The following is a 24231-nucleotide window of genomic DNA, read 5'->3' as shown; positions in this document are numbered from 1 at the left end:
GGGAGGAAGGCAACTTTAGGGAAGCCACCTCACCACCAACCAGGGAGGGGGAGGACCAGCCTGTCTCAAGCCCTGCAGGAGGGTGTGCCCAATGGGAAGAGGGGTGCCAATTTCCACAAGGGCAGCAGGATGCTGTGGAGCCTTCCAGGCAGGAAGGAGCTCAGTTGGCTGACACTGAAAAACCAACTGAGGGGGCGGAGAACCCAGATCAAACGTTGGCTGGGTGTTCTGGAAACAGTGGGACTAGGGGTGGCTTGAAGGAACAGATGATAGGAAGTCTGGGGCAGCCAGAAATGTTCCTGTCTGAGGTTCAAAGTGACCCTAGGCTGGAAACACTGTGTGAGGTGGCAAGGGACCAGAAAGTGGAGTTCTCAGAAGCTGAGACAGGGGATAGGGTGATGGTTTTCCTGCCCCTTCATACTGGTGAACGGAAAGTGGAATGGGAGGGACCCCATGTGATTGTGGATGACCTAGACGAGGCTACTTATGTGGTGGCTATGGAGAAGACGGAAAAGGCAGTTAAAGTGGTACAGGTGAATATACCACAGCCATTCTCTGCGAGGTCCATGGTGTTGCCTATAGGTAGGAAGGAAGGAGACAAAAAGAAGCTGGGACAGCAATTGTTTGGAGCCCCAGAGGTGGTTTTCTGGGAGGTCAGAGTGGACAGAGGGAATATTCCACCAATGAGGGATAAAGAAGAAGCAACTGTGTGGGAACTGGGCAGTTTCCAACCCCATATGTGGGGCCAGGGATTTCCTCCTTTGATGGACCACTCACCCCAGCAACAGCAGCAACGGAGGGAGAGCACCAAACTCCAGAGGTGGTCCTGGGAGATGGAGGAGTACATCTTAAAGACTGGACATTCCTTCTGCATGCAGCAATGCAACGTTTTGTCCAGAAAGGACACGGACACCTAGGGTGTGGGACTTTGTGTATTGTTGGGAAAATTCCTAATATTGGCAAATGTTCTGTTTGGGTTAACGGGTTTCTCCTTGTTTGGTTGGATTCTGCTACGGGGTCACCTCTGTAGGAGGCAACCCCTCCGGCTCAGAATTTAAGGAGGGAGACGTGTGGAGAAACACCATCTTAGAGTGTTGGTGCTTCAGTGGCAGGGATCAGTAAATCCCTCAGCAGGCTTTGTAGCCTTCCTCTCACTTCCCCCCCCCTCCCTTCCAGAGCCAAACCAACAACGCTAGGGGGAAAATCTCCTAGAGAGGCAGGAAGTGCTTTTGTTCTTGGCATGTGTGTTAGCAGGAAGAGAAGGGCAGTTGGAAGCCAGCGCTCGAGCGAGCATGTGGTGAGCAATGGAGGCTCCTGCCTGGGAGGCCCCCAGGCAGGCAGACTAAGTAAGTAATTCACAAGACAGGGCAAGTTTAGATCAGGGCCAGCAGGACGCGTTTATAACACATTTTGTTTGTCAGGCTGTTTGCTGTGCGTGTGCTGTGCTGTGCTGTGCTAACTTTTGAAACGCAACTGTTTTTGTTTTGTTTTTCTTTTCCTATCTTTTTCTCTTTTAAATAAATGTTTTTTTCTGTTTTAAATACTGGCAATCTCTGTACCACATAGATCCCCAGACCGCTTTAGACCACGCTGTTTTTAAGAAGGGGGCCCCAGGGAAGGGGGAAGGCATGCAGTTGGATAAGGTGCCAATCCTCCAGGGGTGCCCCAAAGAAGCGCTGAGGTCTCTGTGAAACCCAAGTGCAGGGTGGCAGAGGACCTGGAGGCCTAGCCTCATAGCGGGAGAGGGGGATTGGGAGTCCTGTTCCTCTCAATCTGAACCCCGAGACTGAGCAGGTGGTGGCAGCGCGCCCAAGGGGCAGGAGGAGAAATAGCTCCCTCCAGGAGTTGGCGACTCAATAGGGAGCTGACGGGACCGGGTCTGAAGGCAGAATCGGGCTGGTTCCGCCACAGCTACTTTAGACTTAAGACTTCAACTTCTATACAGAGAAATCATCCCATAATCTTAGGCTGTTTGTCATGCTCCATGATTTCTGGTGGTGTGTGCTACTTCTGGAGAGACAGTCACATAATTTTTGGACAGGTCATTATACTAGTCTGGCAAGAAGTGCAGAAGTACATTATCTTTATGTTGTCTTCACAGAAGTGCAAAAGCAGATTATATTCATGTTGTCGAAGGCTTTCATGTCTGGAGTTCATTAGTTGTTGTAGATTTTTTTTTTACAAGTCTGCATCTAGTGTATTTTCTTAGAATACATAAATTGTCATGTATTATCATCTCTTAATTTTAGGTCATCGACATTTTGATACATTTATAAGTCTTCCGTTAAAGTTGACATTTCCAACAAAGGCAATCTTATAAAGAAGGGAGATATAAGTTCACACCAAAGAATCTTAGGAGTCTTGAGTTTCTAGCCAAATATAGAGTTTCAACCAGTGCTTTCTTGCTTCTTCCTTAGATTCCCAGCCAACAGCTGGGATAAGTAGTCCAGCTCAGCCGTTTCCAGAATTTTCTCCACCAAGTCCGTTCCTATGAGGATCTCCTGAAGCTTCCATCTTTGTGCCAAAAGAATCCTGGCTGCAGCATGAATATGTGCCAACAAATGTTTTGTCTCTTTAGTTTAATCCTCAGGATATATATTCAATAAAAATAATTCTGGTTTTAATTGAATCTGTGTCTTCAGAATCTTCTGTAATAGTTCATGGACCATTTTCCAATAGTCTTTCACCACCTCACATGTCCACCACATATGATAAAAAACGCACATGTTTAGTACATTTCCAACATTTGTTAGACATGTTAGTATACATCTTACACAATTTCTGTGGAGTTATGTACCATCTATAAAACATCTTATACAGATTTTCTTTAAAGGTTACAGATTTGGTTAGTTTAATGTTGAACTTCCACAACCTCTCCCATTCTTCTAACTTGATGTTATGACCCAAGTTTTTCACCCATTGGACCATACAATCTTTTACTACCTCATTTTGCATCTTTATCTGTAATAGATGTGCATAAAGTTTAGAAATCAGCTTTTCTTGAGGACCTAGAAGGATTTTATCAAATGGATATAAAATGGATACTGTTCTGTATTAAAATCTATTGCCTTGTCTTTAGCATACCTAGATTCAACTTGCATTCTCAACCACCAACTCATCTTGGAATTTTCTGGTAAATTCTCAGTTTTAACCATGACCATGTGTGGTACAACGATTTCTGAAACCAATGATTCTTAAAATAAGAATGTCCTTCCAGTCTTTGACACCATAGGTACTTATGCCAACCCAAATTAAGATCATGTCCCTCTAAGAGCAATTGTCTCTTATCATTCAATAGTATCCAGTCTCTTACCCACAGAAGCACAGAAGCTTTATAATACAATTGCGAATCTGGGAGGCCCATACCTGCACTCAGTTTAGAGTCTTGCAATATCTTCAGTTTGATTCTCGACTTTTTGCCTTGCCAAATATATTTAGAGACCATCCTATTCAATTCTTGAAAGAACCCATTATTTAAGAGTACTGGAATAGTTTGGAATAAAAATAACAGTCTTGGCAGAATGTTCATCTTTATTGAGGCTATTCTTTCCATCAAAGATAAATTCAAATCATGCAATTTTTCCAAATCTTTTTTAATTTCTTTGAGAAGTTTGTCATATTTAAACTGCTACATTTGTTTGAGATATATACACCTAAATATTTGATTCTTTTCTCATACAAAAACCCTGATTTTTGTTGGAGAAGTTGGATTTGTTCTATCATCATATTCTTCATCAGAAATTTTGTTTTATGGTAGTTGATCTTCAGTCCAGCCCAGCAACCATACTGGTTAATCTTGTTTATAAGACAGTCAATTGAATCTGTCGACTGCTCTAATAAAAACCAGTTCACTGCAAAAGCTCTCAATTTGTATTGCTCACCTTTAACCACCACTCCCTTAATACTTGTATCTTCTCTTATTTGGTTATTCAGTATCTCTAAGCACAAGATAAAAAGGAGTGGTGATAGTGGGCAACCTTGTCTTGTACCTTTTTAAATATCAATTGCTTCTGTTAATTCACCATTCACCATCACCCTTGCCTTTTGGGAGGAATATATTGATTTTATTGCTCTCAGGAAATTTTCACCACATTCCATTCCCTTCAATTGTTGCAGCATAAATTGCCAATGAACATTATCTCTGCATCCAAACATATTAAGGCCAGTTGTTTCTCTGGATGACTCTCATATTCCATTATATTACATACTGTTCTGACATTGTCTTTCAAGTATCTTCTAGGAAGAAAACCTGCCTGGTCTTGATGTATTGTGGATTGTAGGACCTTCTTCAGATGCTGTGCCAGTATTGCTGCAAAAATTGTATAGTCTGCATTTAAAAGAGAGATTGGCCGATAGTTTTTTATATCTTTCAAATTTGCAGCTTTTTTTGGAATTAGAGATATTGTAGCTTCTTGCCATGAAATTGGTATTTGAGCTTCCTCTTGAATCTTTTCAAGGAGACGTTTGAATGGTAACAGTAAGGGCTCCTCATAAGCTCTATAAAACTCAGCAGGTAGACCATCTGAACCCAGAGCTTTGCCATTCTTTTGAGATGTCAATGCGTCTCCCACTTCCCTTATCGTTATTGGTTCATTTAAAATTTTTTGTTGTTCTTCAGTAAATTTATTAAGATTATTTTGTCTAATATATTCTTCTAAATCTGCCTTTTGAACTTGTCTTCGTATAGTTTTTTATAAAATTGTTTCACAATTTGGCATATCTCCTGCCTTTGTACTTTCTTTTTGTTATTCTCATCTTTCAATTACTCTTTTCTCATTCTATAAGCCAACCACCTTCCAGGTTTATTAGCATGTTCAAAAAAGTTTAGTCTAGCAAATCTCAAGTAGTAAATTAAGTTGATGCTGTGCTTTAAACTTAATTTGGAACTCCTGTCTTGTCGGTTGCACTTTTAAATTCTTTTCAGCTTCTCCTGCTTGGGACATTCATTTTTTGAAAATTTTCAGTTCTTTCTTTCTTCTTCTTTGCACTGTGTCTGATTGCAAGACCCCTAAAATATGCTTTAGCAGTGTCCCAAACTACTTGCATCTTAACATCTTGAGTTATATTCTGTTTAAAAAAGGCTTTGGATTCTTTAAGAAAGTCTTTTTCTTTTAAAATAGAAATATTTAACCTCCACACTCTTCTCATTCATGCACCTTTGAGTTTTATCATTACAGGGCTATGATCTGATATAACTGTTGTTTGGATTTCTGTCTCAACTAGATCTTTAACCAAGTGTGTAGAAAGCCAACACATATCAATTCTTGACCACCTTTGATGACTGGCAGAATAGTACGTAAAATCTTTCAAATTTGGATATCTGGTTCTCCATACATCAACCAGGTCCAGTTCTTCTACTAACTTCCAAAAACTTGTTGGTAGTTAAGGACTTTTAATTTTAGTAGGCTTATGTGTTTTTTTGTCCAATTGTCTGTCAGAAACTGCATTAAAGCCTCCTACTATGCAGTATTCTGCATATTCCAGATCTGACATTTTGAGATGTAAATCTTGGAAAAATTTCTCCTGGTGATCATTCGGGGTATAAATGTTTGCAAACAGGATTTTTTTATTGTCTACCATGACTTCCACTAAAAGGATTCTTCCATCTTCAGAAGCATACTGTAATTGTGGATTAAATTTGTCCTTAACATAAATTGCCACACCCCTTTTCTTTTTATTCCTGTCTGTTGCTACAAACAAACTGCCAAGTTTCTTGTTTTCCAGAAGGTGATGGTCTTTAGCTATAATATGGGTTTCTTGCAAACAAATTATATCCATTTCCAATTTTGCCAAATATCTAAAGGTCTTTCTCTTTTTTTACAGGAGAATTAAGTCCATTCACATTAATAGATATTATTGATGCCATTATGAGTTTTTCTTATCACTATCTTTTTTATCTTTTAGTCTTGTCAGATATTTCCGTGGTTCATTTGGGTCCTCTTAATCAGAGCCTTCTTCTTCCTTCTTTTCTTTTCCCTCTTTTTTTTTCACTCTATTCAAAATATTCTGAGCTTTAAAGATGGAATTTATCCTATATCTGTTCTCTTCATAGGTAAAAATTAAACCTTCTGGCATTAGCCACGTATATGGTACATCTCTTTCTCTCAGAAAGCTTGTCAAAGTTTGATATTCTCTCCTCTTTTGTCTCACTGACCATGGTACCTCTCTCAAGATTTTCACCAAATTTCCTGCTATCATCACCAGTTTGTCTCTTGCTTGCTTCAAAATGTCATCTCTGGTCCTCTTCCTTGTAAGCTTCAATTGCATTTTGCTAGGCAATTTATTCTGTCTCATAAAGCTTGATGGTACACGTTTAATTTGATCAAACTCTTCCTGCACCCTTTCAGAATTTCTGCCACTGCCTCACTTAGTATTTTTTGTAGATCTTCAGTTTTTTCTTCTGGTACATTTTGGAACCTCAGCATATAGGCTGCTCTATCTATTTCCAGCTGTAGCAGTCTAGTGTCATGAACATTCTGTTCTTTTCCCAGTTGTTCCAGGAGTTTTAAAGCTTTATTAGTCTCTGCTGTCTGCTTTCTGTTCTCTAGGAGCTCTTGTTTAATCTCTGTCATCTCTTCTCCTGTATTGTCCACTTTGCCATCAACTGTGCTATGGCAGTTAATAGAGTATGTTGCATCTCTTTCATGTCTCCCTGCATGGTGATAAACTTCCCTGGGCCAGACAAAGAGCTGGGTGAAGGTATTCGTGGTTTACCTTCTTGATTATCTTTTTAAAAATTGTTTCTTTAAAGCCAGTCGCAGCTTTATTTTCCATCCTTATTAAAATATTTGCACTCATGACCACAAATTCCGTATGCTGCTTCTTAGAGAATTTGTTTTAGGGCTCAGTGTTCCTATTTATATTAAAGCTAGTATCTGTCAAACAATACCAATGTTATACAATAGTCTTAGAACACCAACCTTTTAACTGCTATCCACAATTTAGCAAACCCAAAACAATGATAAAACTTATATTAAATAAAATATTTTTAGAACAACATCTTTAGTGCCACCTAGCCAAAACAATTCAATTTACTGAAACAGGAACAGTTCGCTGTGATGTCTTTTCTAACAATGTTAGTTCAAGAAGGTCCAAGTCTTAAACTCATCCAACAACTCCAGGTTATAAATTGTAATCCAGGGCTGAATGCCCCATTTGTAATCCACAGATAGAATCAAAAATCAAATATCCCAAAAATATCCCAAAAAGAGAAAAAAATGAAATAAACCAAAACCAAACACAGTAATCCAATTTTTCCCAGATTAAAAATAAGAAAATGAAAATGAAAAAGTCCAGATATGATATGGAGAGAAGATAAAAAAAAGAAAAATGGATATAAAAAATAAAAAGTCAAGAATAATCAAACCATATAAAAAACAAGACCAAAATTAGAGGGTTATATCCATAATATCCATCATCAGGGGTTTGTAATCCACTTTGGGAATTTCCCTAGATATTCTTCCATCAGGCAACAGTATAGATGTATTTTATAATCCAGTATACTTCCTGTTCTGCCTTTCTGTTTCTCACATCAGAGCTGGCTTTTGTCCAGTCTTGCATTCTTTATTAATGGAAGTAAGCAAGAGTCCAGTAGCCCCTTAATGACTGACAAAATTTGAGGCAGGGCATGAGCTTTCATGAGTCACTGCTCACTTCTTCAGGTACAACTAGAATGTGAGCCCATCTGTCATATCTTAGAGAGTGAAGTGATTTCAGATGCCAAATGACAATAGAAGGCATTGGTAAAAATATGAAACCTAGGTCTCAGGAGGATACTTCATTATCATTTGAAATTCAGCAGTCTCTTTAATCTCCCTTTAAAATTTCTTTTTAAGAGAACTGGCCACTCTTAGGTCAGCAACTGAATGTCCTGGAAGGTGATAATGTCCCCCCACTGATTTTTGAATGTTGTAATTTCTAATAACAGTAGAAAGAGCAAGAGTCCAGTAGCACAAAGACCAACAACATTTGTGGCAGGGTATGTGCTTTCTTGAGTCACTGTTCACTTGTTCAGTCTTATTTCCATTTATTCTTTGCAGCTTCCTTCACTAAATTCTCCTGTAACAAACTGAGACCTAGGTTTCCTATCTCATTACCAATGCTAATATCACCACATCTACTACTCCTCTACATATCACATCTAATCCAAATTCCAATGGCATAACAATTGCAAATAAGAGTACACAGAATGTAAAAAATTAAACATAGGAGATCACATCTAATCCAATCACATCTACTATTGCCACTCATCATCTGAAATCATTTTTATAAAGTTTATATCTCCAGTACCTCAAGTTAGATTTTATGGCACACTAGGCCTAGCCTGACTAAGATCTGGCCCTTGTAGCAAATGTGTTTGATACCTCTGGTTTAGACCAGCTTGTTTCAATACAAAAATGAGTATTTATTTGGACGGATAATTTGTTGACTTGGTAGACTTGTATCTCATTCTAAAAAAAGAAATCAGTTGGGGAAAAGTGAGAATACTGTCTAGTACAGATGCTTCTAATTTTTTTTCTGATCACTACCAAGGAAAATGTATAAATGCATGAACTGTTGTGCAACATTGCTAAACTAATTCATATCCTCTCTCATTCTATTAAATATTCAATAATTTTGTGTAGCAACAATTTTAAAACTTCCATTTGCAGTATAAAATTTGATAATTAGCTAAATAATTTCCAAGCTTAGCTTTTTAATTGGTGCTGTAACCCAGACATTTCTTTATAAAACTTTAAGAGTACAGTTCTGTCTGTCAAACTGTATTAGTTACGCAGCAGTTTCCACCTTGAGGCTTCTAAAGTATTACTGACCATGCAACATTTTTGTGGCAAACAATAATTCTAGATGACAGTATCCCTTTGCTTTGTGTGCATCTGTGAGGCAAATACAGAGCAGAGGTCGTTATCATCACATTCTATTATGTAACCGGGTAAAACAAAGCATGCATTTCTTTCCTTTGACTTGTAGGGAACATATTTTTGGAAATGCGAGTTGTTATGCAGAACCGAAGTGATATACAACATGACAGACTTGAACAGAATGTTTTTAGCAACCAATGGCATTTACCTGTGTTTTTCTAACACATGAATTCAAAACTGACATCTTTTCCTGTTATTAGAAATCAAACACGTTCAACATTCATTTAATGCTGAAAGGCAAATTCAGTTTTTACAGTGAGCCATTTACAGTGAAAGGTTTGCTGATACATTGTGTGTGTGTGTGCGTAAAGTCACAGCTGAGTTTTGGCAACCCTAACAAGGGCTTTTAAGGCAAGTGAGAAGCATTGCCATTGCCTTCCTCTGCAGAGTCTTAGTGGTCTTCCTCCCATGCACTGACCCCCACTTAGCCTCCAAGATATGATGTGATCTAGCAATATCATGCTGCCTTCCTTCCCTGCTGATACATTGCCAAAACATCTAGCTGCCCCCTTTCACTATAGCTGCCCTTTTTCACCTACGTGTAACTACATGATAATAACTGCTTCTAGTAGTTCAACAGTATGATGAATAGGAACACAAATTTAGCTACAGTATTGCTGATAGCAGATGGCCGCTTTGGGGTGGCTTGAAGCCGCCCCAAATACAGCTGGTCAGAAATAGAGCACCCCAGAGCTTCCAGATAGCACTTGCAGAAAGGAGCAGGCCGTGGTGCCAGGGGAGTGTCTGGAATGCTCATGCATCCTGTTCGTGGCTCCCCGAGCACTCTTCAGGCGCTTCTGAGCCTTCCAGATGGCTGGAAGCCGCCTCAGAGGTGCCCCAGTGAAAAGATACCACTTTTGACGTGGTGCCTTTTTGAGGCGGGTGGAGCAGTCCAGAGGATGGTGTTTGTACGGAATCGGGACGCCTGCCAGATGTTTGTGTATGGAGGGGTTTTTTGGGTCGCCTCCTGAGGTGTCCCTGGGTTGGCCCAAAGTGCTGGTCTATTAGTAGCCTAGGAGTGGCATATTCAAATAGCATTTTCCCCCCTTTAAAATTATCACTCAGTGGCCCCAGCTTCAGGGCTGGGGAATGGAGGAATAATTTTGTGGTTGCTAAGCATTTTTAAAACCAACCAGGGGCCTGAAGTACATTAACTTATGAAAGCTGAGGAAGCAATCATAAGCAGGTCTACTCAGAATTAAATCCCATTTTATTCTATGGGGCTTACTTCAAGGAGTGTGTTCACAGAATTGCAGCTAGGGCAAACACTCAGTTTGTCAGGCCTCCTGCAGGCATTCTTAGTTACTTGCTACCTAGGGGCCCCGTTACCCTAGTAGGAGAGGGAAATCTCCTTTCCCCCTCTCATTTCCTGCAGCTTCTCTAAACAATTGTAAGGGGGGGGGACCTGCAATGCCAGCTGTGGTACCACATCATTTCCAGTTTTAAACAGTGACATATAGTTGCTGTAGGAATTACCAGAAATTCTATTGTAAAACTGTAGAATTTTAAGCTATTAATAGAATAGAACTACCTGTGTTGTACCCAGTTTTTTACTATAAGTGATGTGATCACACAGCCCGTATCATGTACACCCCCCCACACACACACACACACAAATACCTGCCTAGAGGCCTGCTGCCAGCTACAGAAGAATTTGTTTAATGGGGTCATTTTCTGCACCACTATGTCATTTCAAGGTAAAACCTGGAAGTGACATATGGTAACTCTCAAAATTGCTTGATACTCTATGGTTTTAACATAGACTTTCCAGCACTTCCTAGAGTTACCCTACACCACTTCTGGATTTTCTCTGGAAGTGTGGTAATGGTACAGAAAATCTGTATCACTGTGTGCAGGTTCTTGAAGAAAATAATGGGAAGCCATATGTGTTTGTCAATGGCGGGGAGGGAGTGCTCTGTACAGTCCCATTAGTTCTGGCCCCAGAAGTAGGACCAGAACTAATGGGTTGAAATTAAATCAAAAGAGTTTACGGCTCAGCATTAGGAAGAACTTCCTGACAGTTACATAGGCTTCCCAATCCCCAGGTCCCAGCGGGGGATCCCCCATTTTGACAGGCTTCTCCCCGCCCCCAGCCAACTGGCTGGCAGGGGAAGCCCCACCCCCACAGTCATCCTGTAGTTTTAGAGCTCCTGCAGGTTTAGAAACCTGCAAACAGTTTTTAAAATGTGTACCTTTAAGGCTGAGCAGGAAGCAGGAAACAGGAAGGACTTCATGGGAAAGAATCAGTAAGTTTGCTCAGAGAACGGCCCCTCCCTTTCTTTTGCTTTTGTTTTCAGAGCAAGCAGGAATATTCTGCAGGAACAAGACCCAGTAAGTATTTGTGTGTGAGAGAGAGGAAGGGGGCAGTGGATTCCAAGGTTTGGAGGCCCTCCCCTCGCTTTAGAAAGCATGAGGGGGAGGGAAATATCTACTGGACACTCTATTATTCCCTATGAAGAACGATTCCCATAGGGAATAATGGGGAATTGATCTGCAGGTATTGGGGGCTCTGGGGGGGGCTATTTTTTGAGGTAGAGGCACCAAATTTTTAGTATAGCATCTAGTTCCTCTCCCCCAAAATACTCCCCAAGTTTCAAAACGATTGGACCAGGGGTCCAATTCTATGAGCCCCAAAATATGGTGCCCCTATCCTTCATTATTTCCTATGGAAGAAAGGCATTTGAAAAGGTGTGCTGTCCCTTTAAATGTGATGGCCAGAACTCCCTTGGAGTTTAATTATGCTTGTCACACCCTTGTTCCTGGCTCCACCCCCACAGTCTCCTGGCCCCACCCCCACAGTCTCCTGGCTCCACCCCCAAAGTCCCCAGATATTTCTTGAATTGGACTTGGCAACCCTACAGTTACAGCAGTTCCTCAATGGAACAGACTCCCTTGGGAGGTGGTGAGCTCTCCTTCCTTGGAGGTTTTTAAACAGAGGCTAGATGGCCATCTGACAGCAATGAAGATCCTGTGAATTTAGGGGGGAGGTGTTTGTGAGTTTCCTGCATTGTGCAGGGGGTTGGAGTAGATGACCCTGGCGGTCCCTTCCAACTCTATGATTCTATGTTTATATACACTTTGTTGCCAGCACCATTTGTTACTAAATCTTCCTTGTTGGAACTTACTTTTTGTTATGTATGTGGACTCAAGGGAAGACTTTGGTGTTTCCACCTGGCTTATTGGAGCCATATGGACTGAGCTTTGAGGACTTGAGAACAAAGGGCTGTAGGATTCAAACCCCTGCAGCCCAAGACCAATCACAAGCCCCCACCAGTTTGAATGACCCAATAACGTGCTTGCGCAGGAACCCAGAGATGTATATAAATTTGGCCTGTGGGCCCCAACGCCAGTCTTGTATTGTGACCTTTTGCTATGTGATTTCTATTAAAGAGCTTGTTATCAATTACTCTGAGACTCTGCCATGCATAGAACCCACTATATTATACTTTTTAAAAGGGATGTTTTTTCCTGTGGGATGGAGTCAGCTTGTGTTACCAGAAATGCTGAGGGTTTTGTTTTGTGGGGGAATTAGCAGAGGCAGACCCAGGTAGACCTCTTATGGAGCAGAATTTTCACAAAGTGAAGTAATAATCTTGAAATGATCAAGCCAGTTTTAATAAAGAAAAGGATTTTATTGAAGGGAGAATAATATTTTAATACACACACACATGTAGAATTTAAACTAACATGCATACAAGAACACCAGAATATAGGGACTAGTGGAGTGAATAGAGGATGAAGTTGATGGGGGGGGGGGAATCATATGTACCTGTCCTGGAGAGCTGAAGTCCATGGAGAAGAGTAGCAGAATGACCAGCGTCCCACTATGGAAGGTATCCAAAAAGAGCTTGGGGGGTGCAAGTCTGAAGGCACCAAGACAAGACACCCTAAGCATGTCCAGAGTGTCTCCTTAAATAGGCAAAAATGTAACCTTGGGGCAAAGGTGGTCAGAATGTTCCTCGGAGCAATGTGAAATTGTATTATGGAATTGTGAGACAATGCATGCAAGAGTGAGCTGATGGGTTTTGCTGAGACAAACAAAGGGTCTCAGAAAGCCTGGGTGATGGACTTTGGGTGTGATTATTAAGTGCTGATAGCCCATTGCTGCAAAGGTGAGAGAAGAATTGAAAAGGGGTACTTGAAGGGCTGTCTAGAATGACTAGAATATTTGAATGGAGGCAGGAAAGCTACTAATTTCTGAGACGGGGCAGGAAAATTAAGTTTTGGGACCATTAACAGTTGACATTGATACTGACACACCCAGAGGTGTTATTGGCAGAGACAAAAGGATTTAGGAGAAGACAGAAACTCTAGTGAAAAGGACTTTTCTCAGTTTGTGCATTCCATGGAAGCTAAAAAGAATGATCTTATCCTGGGGAGGGAGGGAAAGAGGGAGAGCTTGTTTTGCCCATTTCCCTTGATCACATGGGAAAGGTGCAAAACACCTTTAAGGCCAACAAAGTTTTGTTCAAGGTATGAACTTTTTGCCTTACTACACACACACACTCAGAGAGAGAGAGAGAGAGTTTTGTTGGTTCATTATGTTATGCCAGGGGTATCCTGGGTGCAACTGGGTTTGCCTCCCATATTTCACTGTATTCATGCCTTCATGATCTAGTCTTTTTCAGTAGGAAAGCAATGTGAACCAGTTAGATGAGGAATAACAACAAGCCAGTGAGGTGGATTAGGCTGAGAGTGTCTGTTCAGATCAAGTTCACCCAACACACTTCCTTTGCAGACTGGGGATTTTTAACCTAGGCTCCCCAGATAAGTGGGCTGATACTGACCATCATACATTGTCTCTGTATTCTTGCACTGCCTCATAGGAGTTCTAGTTATTTCTCTGGGGAAGAGTATAGTTTTGTAGACAAACACATAGCCTTCAGTCTGTACCATGGTGCTTTCACATGTTATTGACCAGCACATGAAGCAATTTATGTACAAAAGGTTGCAATGCCCAGCCATTTCAGGTTATCCTCTGGGTCTTAGGCTCAAAGCACTGACCATGAGATTTCTGTAATGAATGTCAATAAATCAAAAGTAAGTTTGTAACTTGCAGATACCCACCTGAATAGCATACTCAAGATAGTTATAGCTCAGACATTGTTTCCAGTTTTTGATGCAATAATTCAGAGCAAAAGCTGTCAGTTATCAGAGACCATTAAACAAAACATTGCAAGCTTGCTAATGTTTTGAGCATGTTTTATTTTAAGTAAAAAAATCTGTAATTGTTTTTGTCTGTGCCCTTTATAAAGTTTATATCTGTTACCTGGCATTCCATTTTATTACACACATGGCCCGGCCTGACACAGTTTAGGGGTTTTTTTTAAAATAAATTTTATTAAGTTAGAAAGAAAGAAAGAAAGAAAGAAAGAAAGAAAGAAAGAAAGAAAGAAAGAAAGAAAGAAAGAAAGAAAGAAAGAAAGAAAGAAAGAAAGAAAGAAAGAAAGAAAGAAAGAAAGAAAGAAAGAAAGGTAGGTTACATTCTGCTTATCAATATACCAATAATTTCAAATTCAAATACACAGTTTAGTTTTTGTTAGATCTGACCCTCATAACAAATGAGTTCAACATCCTTGATCTAGACCTATTTCAATCTGTTCTAAGGCCTGGGTTTGGGATTAAGTGGCCTTGGTTGCCCTGACTGATGACTTTTGCTGGAAGAGTGACATGTCATAAACTTCAGCTGGTTCAGATGCAGGAGCCAGGCTGCTGTTAGGGGTGTGATACAGGGATCATATCAGTCTGGTGATGAAAGATCTGAACTGGCTGCCTATTTGGTTCCAGACTCAATTCAAAGTGCTGCTACTTATCTTCTTGTTGTTCAGTCACACAGTCAACTCCGACTCTTTGCGACCCCATGGACCAAATCACACCAAGCTCTCCTGTCTTCCACCATCCTCCGAAGTCTGCTCAGATTCATGTTAGCTATATATCACTAATGCTGTCCAGCCATCTCATCTTTTGCCGTCCCCTTCTTCTTTTGCCTTTTTTCTTTCCCAGCATCAGGGTCTTTTCCAGTGAGTGCTCCCTTCTCATTTGGTGGCCAAAGTATTTGAGCTTCAGCTTCAGCATCTGACCTTCCAGGGAATAGTCAGGGTTGATTTCCCTTAGGACTGACTGATTTGATCTTCTTACAGTCCAAGGGACTCTCAAGAGTCTTCTCCAGCACCACAGCTCGGAAGCATCTATTCTTCTGCGCTCGGCCTCCCTTATGGCCCAACTCTCACAGCCATACATTACTACTGGGAATACCATCGCTTTGACTATACAGACTTTTGTTGGCAGGGTGATGTCTCTACTTTTTATTATACTGCCTAGGTTTGCCATGGCTGTCCTTCCAAGGAGCAAACATTTTTTAATTTCATGGCTGCAGTCACCATCTGCAGTGATCTTGGATTCCAGAAATGTGAAGTCTGTCATGACTTCCATGTCTTCCCCTTCTATTTGCCAAGGTGTGATGGGGGTCGGATGCCATGATCTTAGTTTTTATGATGTTGAGTTTCAAGCCTACTTTTATGCTCTCCTCTTTCACCCTCAACAAGAGTTTCTTCTCTATAAATCTGTGTGTGTGTGTGCCTTCATCTTCAGAGGTAAATTGGGTGGCAGCTAAAAACAGGAGTTTCTCAGCAGCAGTACCTTGCTTGTGAAATGCCCTTCCTCTTGAGGCTTGCCTGGCATCTATGTTACCCTCTTATAGGCACAAGGCACAAGACCTTTCTGTTTAACAAGGTTTTTAATTAAGGGTTTGATACTTTACCACCATTTTAATAGTATGAAGTTGGGGCTCCCCTGCGTGAGATTAACACATCCCTGTTATCAGGGATGTCCCCAAGGGCTCTGAAGGAGGCAGTGGTTCACCCTCTTCTGAAAAAAAAATCTTTGGACCCAACAGTCTTTACTAACTAATGCCTAGTATCGAATTTACCATTCCTGGGCAAGGTAGCGGAGAAGGCGGTGGCAACACACCTCCAGGCCTTCTTGGAGAAAACTGACATCCTAGACCCCTTCCAGTATGGCTTCCGCCCTGCCCATGGGACGGAGACGGTGCTGGTCGCCCTGGTGGATGGTCTCCGGAGACATCTGGAACATGGTGGATCGGCGCTGCTGATACTTTTAGCTCTTTTGGCAGTGTTCAATACACTCATCCATGAGTTGTTGGCCCACTGCCTTGCTGATGCGGGGATTTGGGGATTAGTCTTACAGTGGCTGACCTCCTATCTCCATGGTTGGGGACAGAGGGTGGCTCTCAGGGGAGAATTGTCCCAGCAACACTCACTTGAATGTGGTGTGCCACAGGGGGCAATCCTTTCCCCGATGCTATTTAATATCTATATGCGCCCCCTTGCCCAGATGGTCCAGAGATATGGGCTGGGTTGTCACCAGTATGCTGATGACACCCAGCTCTATCTACTTATGGATGGCCATCTGGACTCCGCCCCTGATGAACTGGGTGAGGCACTGCAAGCTGTGACTGGTTGGTTGTGCCAAAGCCGACTGAAGTTACATCCATCTAAGATGGAAATCCTGTGTCTGGATCAAGGGGGGGGGGAGGATGGGAACAGGCTGCCGCCCTTCGATGGTACTCAATTAGTTCCGTCAACAGAGGTGAAGAGCTTGGGGGTATTCCTGGATACCTCTTTATCTATGGAGGTCCAGGTTGCTGCCACTGCAAGGGCCGCCTTTTTCCATCCGAGATGGGCCCGACAGTTGGCGCCCTACCTTACCCCCCATGATCTAGCCACAGTGATTCATGCAATGGCCACCTTCAGATTGGACTATTGTAACTCTGTCTATGTGGGGCTACCTTGATTCTGTTCCAGAAACTCCAGCAGGTGCAGAATGTGGCAGCCCGGTTATTAGCATCAAGGCCTTTACAAACGCGGATGCACCCAGTGCTGCATGAACTGCACTGGCTACTCCTTGAGTATTGGATCCATTTCGAGGTGTTGATCCTTACCTTTAAGGCTCTTTACGGCCTGGGGCCTACATAACTTTGGGACCACCTCTCCCCATATGATCCTCCCCAGGCTCTAAGGTGAGCTGCACAACATCTTCTTGTGATCCCTGTTCCTAAAGATGCCCAACTGGCTTCAACAAGGGCCAGGGCCTTTTCGGTCCAGGCCCCCACCTGGTGGAATGAGCTCACACTGGAGATCCAGGCCCTATGGGATTTATGTAAGTTTCACAGGGCCTGTAAGATGGAACTCTTCTGTCAGGCTTTTAATTGAGCCGGTGGGTGTCCCCTGAAGTCATTACTCCCCCCAGCACCTTATTAGCACCTTACTATCTAGGTGCTTACGTTATGCTGAATACTGCCGGCGTATATGTAGTTTATGATTTGTTGTCAATGATGTGATCATGGTTTCTGTTAATTCTGCAATTACGATAGTATCTAGTCTGAATATGGTTTGTTTAATGTTTTTGTAAGGTTTTTAATGTCATAAGCCGCCCAGAACCCACTTGCAGGATAGGACGGGGTATAAATCAAAAATTAAATTAAATTATGTTTTAGTCTGAAAACTAGTATTCATTTTACAGTGCTTAACTATGTTTTCATGCTCTGCTTGGTGGGTGAGTTAAGAATGTTTTGATGTTCTGTGTGGTGGGTTTCAGTTAAAAACATTTAATGCTTTTACTATGTTTTATTTTGTAAATCTTTCAGGCAATTTACTTGGAGAGGCAGCATTAAAATTCTCTAAATAAATACTAATTACAATACTCCGTCATCACTGGTCTTTTGACTGACAGCACAGTGTCCTTTCCTTCTTGCAGGCATAGAAAAATTGCTTAACTTTTATATCTGATTGGAGTTATATCCAGTGAGAGATAATTATGCCAGTCCAATAGATTTACTTGTTTTTGATAATTCAGTTTTTGAAGGAGATATAAAGAAAAAAGATTAATCGATCTTGCAAAGAAAGTTATGCAAAGGACATAGGGTATTGAACTGGAGTTAGATAGGTAAGATTGGGAGACATTAAACCACTATTGGTATATAGTAAATGAACAAAGAATGGTAATTATGCAGACTTTGGCAATCTGAGAGAACTATCAGTCAGGTTTTCATCAGAATATATTAGCACATTTCCAAGCTTTTACCAAAAAGCAACAGCTTTTTAAATGATAATTAAAAAAAAAATTCTGAAGCTCAGTACTAGAATGTGTAACACTTTTACTATTAGCTCTTGACTCTGGAGTAGTCTCATTGCTAAATATCTGCCAAGTGACTATGCCAATTGAGAGGTATTTCATTGCTATTGCTTTGTTAAATGCTTCAGGAATAATGCTACGTAGTATCAAAGTTGGAGAAGAAATCAATATGAGCATCATTTTAGAAGCGATGCTACATTTTAACACATACACCTATGTTTGATTTTTCAGGAATTTGCTGCACTTACAAAAGAGCTAAATGCATGCAGGGAACAACTACTGGAAAAGGAAGAAGAAATTTCAGAATTGAAAGCTGAAAGGAATAACACCAGAGTAAGTAGAAAAGCAATCTTGAAGTGTATGTTTTGTATAAGAGTTTCAAATCATTCTTAGGCATTAGTTTCAAATGTCAGAGAAACGAGCACCCATTCATGGGCTCAGCTTCTAATGTCAAACTTTTACCAATATTTATTTGCCTTGGTAGCATTTTTTTGTCATTGCCTCCTGTTTGTGTTTGTTTGGCACTTTAGTTGCTGTTTTGTTTTCCATCTCTTCTTCTGGATGCCAGTTTTAAAGCAGAGAAGCACCTAGTGGATTCATGAGTATCTGGTCTTTATATTAGCTTTCTGGACATCTCCCAGTTCAGGTTTTGACCCAGGTATGAAGCTGAAATTGTGGTTGATGCCTAAAGATTGGCAGGAAAAAAACTGTGTTCTAATTGGTTGATCTCACTAGACCTTTCAATGGCCATGGTTGTTATTGTTTACGAGGCATAGCTGCCAAGAGTACATGACCTGGTGACATTAATGGGATTGTTGCTGAGGAATTCCACCTGTGTTCTGCACAGGGCTGTCAGAACACAGGATGCCAATTGAATAATACTTATTTCCCTAGAGCTTTCCTTCTGAAATCCTGCAGGATTTTCATTTGCTGTTTCTGATTAACATGTGTATGACACATCTGGATCACACTGTGCAAGTAATGTTGGAGCAAAGTATCTTGAATTTGTTGTTATAGTTCTCAAGACATCCATTATTTGTTAGCCAGATCCAAGTGGGCAGCCGTGTTGGTCCTAAGCAATAGAACAAAGCAGTAGACATGCTGCACCTTTAAGACCAACTAAGTTTTATTCAGAATGTAAGCTTTCGTATGCTCATTTCGTATGCTCATTTTTGTCTGATGAAGTCTCTTTAGAGCATACGAAAGCTTACATTCTGAATAAAACTTAGTTGGTCTTAAAGGTGCAGCATGTCTACTGCTTTGTTCTATTTGTTAGCCAGTTAGTTTTCAATGGTTAGCCATCTTATGTAGGGAAAAACTACATTTTTTTCTTTTTCATGTACTGAAGTACCTGGGCTCACATAGCAAAGTGGCAGTAGCCAAATTGGGATGCAAGGGACTCTACATTGTGGCAGCTCTCTCCTCCAAGACAGGCAGGCAGGCTCTGGAGCAGCACCCAGGGTAATAAAGTACTCTGGATGCCTTCATCAATGTGGAAGTTAAGCTTGTTCGAGAAACTTCAACTCTTGCTTGATAAATAACTTCTGGCTTGTGTGGTAAATAATTACTGGTATGATCCAGTCTTCATATTACACTTTTCATGTAGAAGCTGCTGTTCAACAGCTTTTCAGCAACATGTAGTACCTGACTCCTGTACATCATTTGGGTAGCCTTCACATCACTTGTCAGATATTTCTAGGAGCCACAGGCAGCGGCATAACAACTAAACAGATGATCTGGATAGTCTGCATAATAAAGAGCACCATATGTTGTTGTCCCATATGCAGAGATATTTTTGAGTGGCATCCTCATGGAGCTGTGCCCCAAACTGGCAGCATATTTTTTTTAAAAAAAATCCCAATGAAAAATACATTATTTAAGGTGGATGGGCTTTTTTAATCTCCTGGGTTTTTAAAAAAAATTACTAAGTAATTCACATAAATGCAATGTTAGCCTCTTATGGAGATGCAAGTAAGCACTGATACACACCTGAATGGCTTTAGTGTCAAGGAAACAGACAATTGAGAAGGCTCCAGGAAGTGGAACTCATTAGTGGCAAATTGGCACTTTAAAAAATTAAGGGCTTTATTAGTTACTTACAGTGGTAATGAAACTAACTAGGAGCATTTTGGAGAGTAGATAAAAGCTTATATAGAAAGAGCCAGTCTCTTGTCACTGTCTATTAAATTCTAATAAGCAAGGCCCCCTGCTATTGCAGCATACACAAACTATGCCATTGATGCTTGTCACATTTGATATAGTAGGCTAAAACATTGTTTATTTAGCATCACTAAATAAGTTAACTTTCTTTAAAGATATAGCAATTTAAACATTGACATAATTTTTACACACTTCAAGGCTGCCAGTTGATTAATTCAATGCTTAGAAATATCAGTCTGTGGTTTATAAGAATGTCTTCTTCACAGCAAGACTATAGGAAGCAGTAACCTTGCTGGGTGACATGCTAGAAATCCTGACAACTAAAATTAATAAGCTACAGCAGGGGTGGACAACGGTAGCTCTCCAGATGTTTTTTGCCGACAACTCCCATCAACCCCAGCCAGCATGGCCAGTGGAAAAAACCAAGAATTAAAATGAAAATTCTGATGGATGCAAAAGAAAGAGGCGGATTTCAACTGCCTAATTTAAAGTTGTATCATGATGCAGTGTGCCTGGTGTGGATTAAGGAATGGATGACATTATCAAACAGAAAGTTATTAGCATTAGAAGGACATGGAAATGTTTTTGGATGGCATGCTTATATGTATTATGGGAAAAATTAGATGGATGTTTTAGTCTCACATCACTATATCAGAAATAATCTGTTAAATACTTGGTCAAAATATAAAAAATATGGTGATGAAAGGAAACCGCTCCGGATCGTTCCAACAGAAGTAATAAAAATGTATTCAGATATTAAAGAAGAGAAGTGGTTAGCATATAAAGAACTTTTAAAATTCAAGGAAAAAAGGTGGAATTAAAATCGGCTGAAGAAATACAATATAAATATAACTGGTTTCAATTGCAACAAATAAAGAGTTTGCTTGAACAGGACATTAAGAACTATGGAATAAGACAAGAACAAACAGAACTGGAGAGAATGCTGTTTGGAGAAAATGAAAAGCTGATTTCAAAGACATATAAACTATTATTGAAATGTTCTACGGAAGATGAAGTAGTTAAATCACAAATGATAAAATGAGCGATAAATATAAATAAGGAAATACAGATGGAGTCATGGGAATACTTATGGAAGAACTCTATGAAAATATCTATGTGTTATAACATAAAAGAAAATTGCTTCAAAATGCTATATAGGTGGTAAATGACACCTAATAAATTGGCAAAAATGAATAATTAGGTGTCGGATAGATGTTGGAAATGTAAATGTCATGAAGGATCTTTCTACCATATGTGGTGGATTTGCGAAAAGGCGAAACAATTTTGACAAATGATTCAGCAAAAGATTTCAAAAGTTTGGGGATATAATATTAAGAAGGCACCAGATATCTTTTTGTTGGGATTACAAATGGAAAAATTTCAAAAGCAAGATAGAACAATAATTTGTTATATGCTTTTAGCTGCACGGACGTTATATGTGCAATTGTGGAAGCACGATAAAATACCAGAAAAGTGGGAATGGACTTTGAAGGTCATGCATTGGAGTGAAATGGACAAACTCACAAGAATCTTAAAAGAACAAGATCTAGAGAAGTTTAAAAGCGAGTGGGGAAAGTTTAAAAAATATATTGAAAAACAATGGAACATTAAAGGACATTTGGTGATCTTTGACAATGGTTAATCTTTAAAGAAACTATATATAGATTACAGTTTTTAAAAAATAGAATTATTGGATTATAACTCTTTCGTTTACTTGCTAACAACTAAGAAGAAATATTATGAAGGTGGACTATAATTATAACCTTTGGACTTTTTAGAGAAAGATTCTTTAATAGATAGAGTATATTACCTTATAACAAACTAAAGTAAATAGTAATATGGAGATGTATGTTAAGGGGGAAGGCACTGCTGGGGGTCACCAAAAAGGGGGGGGGTGGAGAAAATGTGATATATGTGTGTGTGTGTGTGTGTATATATATGTATTAACATTTAATGACAAATGATAACATACCATTGCAATATATTACATTATAATAAAAAAGCATTCTAAGATTAGATTAATATTAAAATCTTGATATTATACATTGTACAGTTTTTCCGTGGTGACGGTATTATTCAACAATATGCTGTAAGATCATTAAATAAAGGCCAGCTGAAAAAGAGCAGTCTTGCAGGCCCAGAACTGAGCAAGGCTCCGCAAGGCCTGCAACTCTTCTGACAATTGGTTCCACCAGTGGAGGGCTGAGATTGAGAAGGCCCTTTCTCTAGTAACTTTCAGTTTGGCCTCCTTCAGCCCGGGGATTGTCAATGGATTTTGAGAACCAGATCGCAGCACCCTCTGGGGAATATATGGGGAGAGACGGTCCCTAAGGTAGGCAGGTCCTTGGCCATATAGGGCTTTAAAGGCAATAACCAGCACCTTGTACTAAATCCGGTACACTATTGGCAACCAGTGCAGCTCCTGCAGCCCCGGCTGTATGTGCTCCCATCTAGGGAGCCCCAATACCAGCCTGACTGCTGCATTCTGCACTAGCTGCAGCTTCTGGGTTTGGCACAGGGGCAGCCCTATGTAGAGGACATTACAGTAGTCCAACCTTGAGGTGGCCGTCGCATGGATCACTGTTGCTAGGTCACCGCACTCCAGGAAAGGGACCAGCTGCCTTACCCGCCTAAGATGAAAAAAGCGGATTTAGCAATGGCTGCTATCTGGGCCTCATTGACAGAGCAGGCTACAGCAGCACCCCCAAGCTCTTGACCTTGCGCACCATTTGCAATGGTGCACCGTCAAATGCTGGTAGGGGGATTTTCCTGCCCAGACTGCTACGACTCAGGCAAAAGACCTCTGTCTTCGCTGGGTTCAACTTCAACCTACTCAGCCTGAGCCAGCCTGCCACAGCTTGCAACGCCAGGTCTAGGTTTTTTGGGACACAGTCAGGCCGGCCATCACTAGATAGAGTTGGGTGTCATCAGCATATTGGTGACAGCCCAACCCATACCTCCAGGCAATCTGGGCAAGGGGGCGCATGTAGATATTGAATAATGTCGGGGTGAGTACCGCCCCCTGTGGCATCCCACAATTAAGCGGGTGCCTCCTGGGACAGTTCACCCCCAATCGCCACCCTTTGTCCCCGACCATCAAGGAAAGAGGAAAGCCATTACAAGGCCAACCCCTGAATCCCCGTGTCGGTGAGGTGGCGGATCAGCAACTGATGGTTGACCGTAGGTCTAACAACATCAGTACCGTCAAGCCGCCTGGATCCAGATGTCGCTGGAGGACATCCACCATGGTGACCAGTACTGTCTCCGTCCCGTGACCTGGGCGAAAGCCGGGGATCTAAAATGGAAGAGTCATCCAGAAAACTCTGTAACTTTAATGCTACTGCCCTCTCAATAATTTTACCCAAAAAGGGTAAATTCGAGACCGGTTGATAATGTGCCAATTAGGCCGGATTTGATGTAGCTTTTTTCAGGAGAGGGCGGACCACAGCCTCTTTAAGTGGTGTTGGAAAAAGCCCTTCCAAAAGGGATCTATTTATGATGTCCCATATAGGACATCTAAGCTCTCTCTGGCAAGATCTAATTAGCCAGGAGAGGCAAGAGTCCAGATCACAAGTTGTTGGGTGTACAGGACTTCCGGGATTGGAAAATGGCGAGCTGAGCTGCTTTCCTTAATGGGGGCAGTCTGACACTTCTGTTTGGGGTAGTAAAAGGCAAATTAATGCCTTCTGCCTACTTAGAGAATCGTCCAAGATATGCACAGATACTTTGAGGAGACTTACCTTGGCTGAAAGGGAGTCCTGGAGGGGGCTTTTTTGAGGCTTTGAGGAATCTCCAGTGAGAAGTTGCATATTCATCATCTGCAGAAGTTTCCAGAGTCATTTATTTGACTTAAGCTCGACAGGATCCGAATCTTCTTTTACAACTTTAAACATCTAATCTACAAAAGACTGGTGTCGGCTTGGATAAACTACCCAAAAAAGGTATCAATTGCTATCTCTTCATTCCGGACTATTTACAGCCAAACAAAATGAAATTA

At 41.0% G+C, this 24231-nt stretch overlaps 1 protein-coding gene across 3 annotated transcripts in view; it reads left to right on the top strand.

Moving 5' to 3' along the window:
* PPFIA2 (PTPRF interacting protein alpha 2) overlaps positions 1–24231 on the top strand; it is a 487757-nt gene that overhangs the window by 284996 nt on the left and 178530 nt on the right. For all 3 annotated transcript variants that reach the window (XR_009555743.1, XR_009555744.1, XM_060245141.1), the window contains one exon: positions 18306–18407. Coding sequence is in view for 1 of the 3 variants with exons in the window: in XM_060245141.1 (XP_060101124.1) it covers positions 18306–18407 (102 nt within the window). In the remaining 2 variants the exon portion in view is untranslated. The remainder of the gene's footprint in view (positions 1–18305; positions 18408–24231) is intronic.

Source organism: Heteronotia binoei, chromosome 8, assembly GCF_032191835.1.
Source record: "Heteronotia binoei isolate CCM8104 ecotype False Entrance Well chromosome 8, APGP_CSIRO_Hbin_v1, whole genome shotgun sequence".
Classification (NCBI taxonomy): Eukaryota; Metazoa; Chordata; class Lepidosauria; order Squamata; family Gekkonidae; genus Heteronotia; species Heteronotia binoei.
Note: the sequence above shows the minus strand (reverse complement) of the source record. Positions and strands in the feature narration are given on the sequence as shown.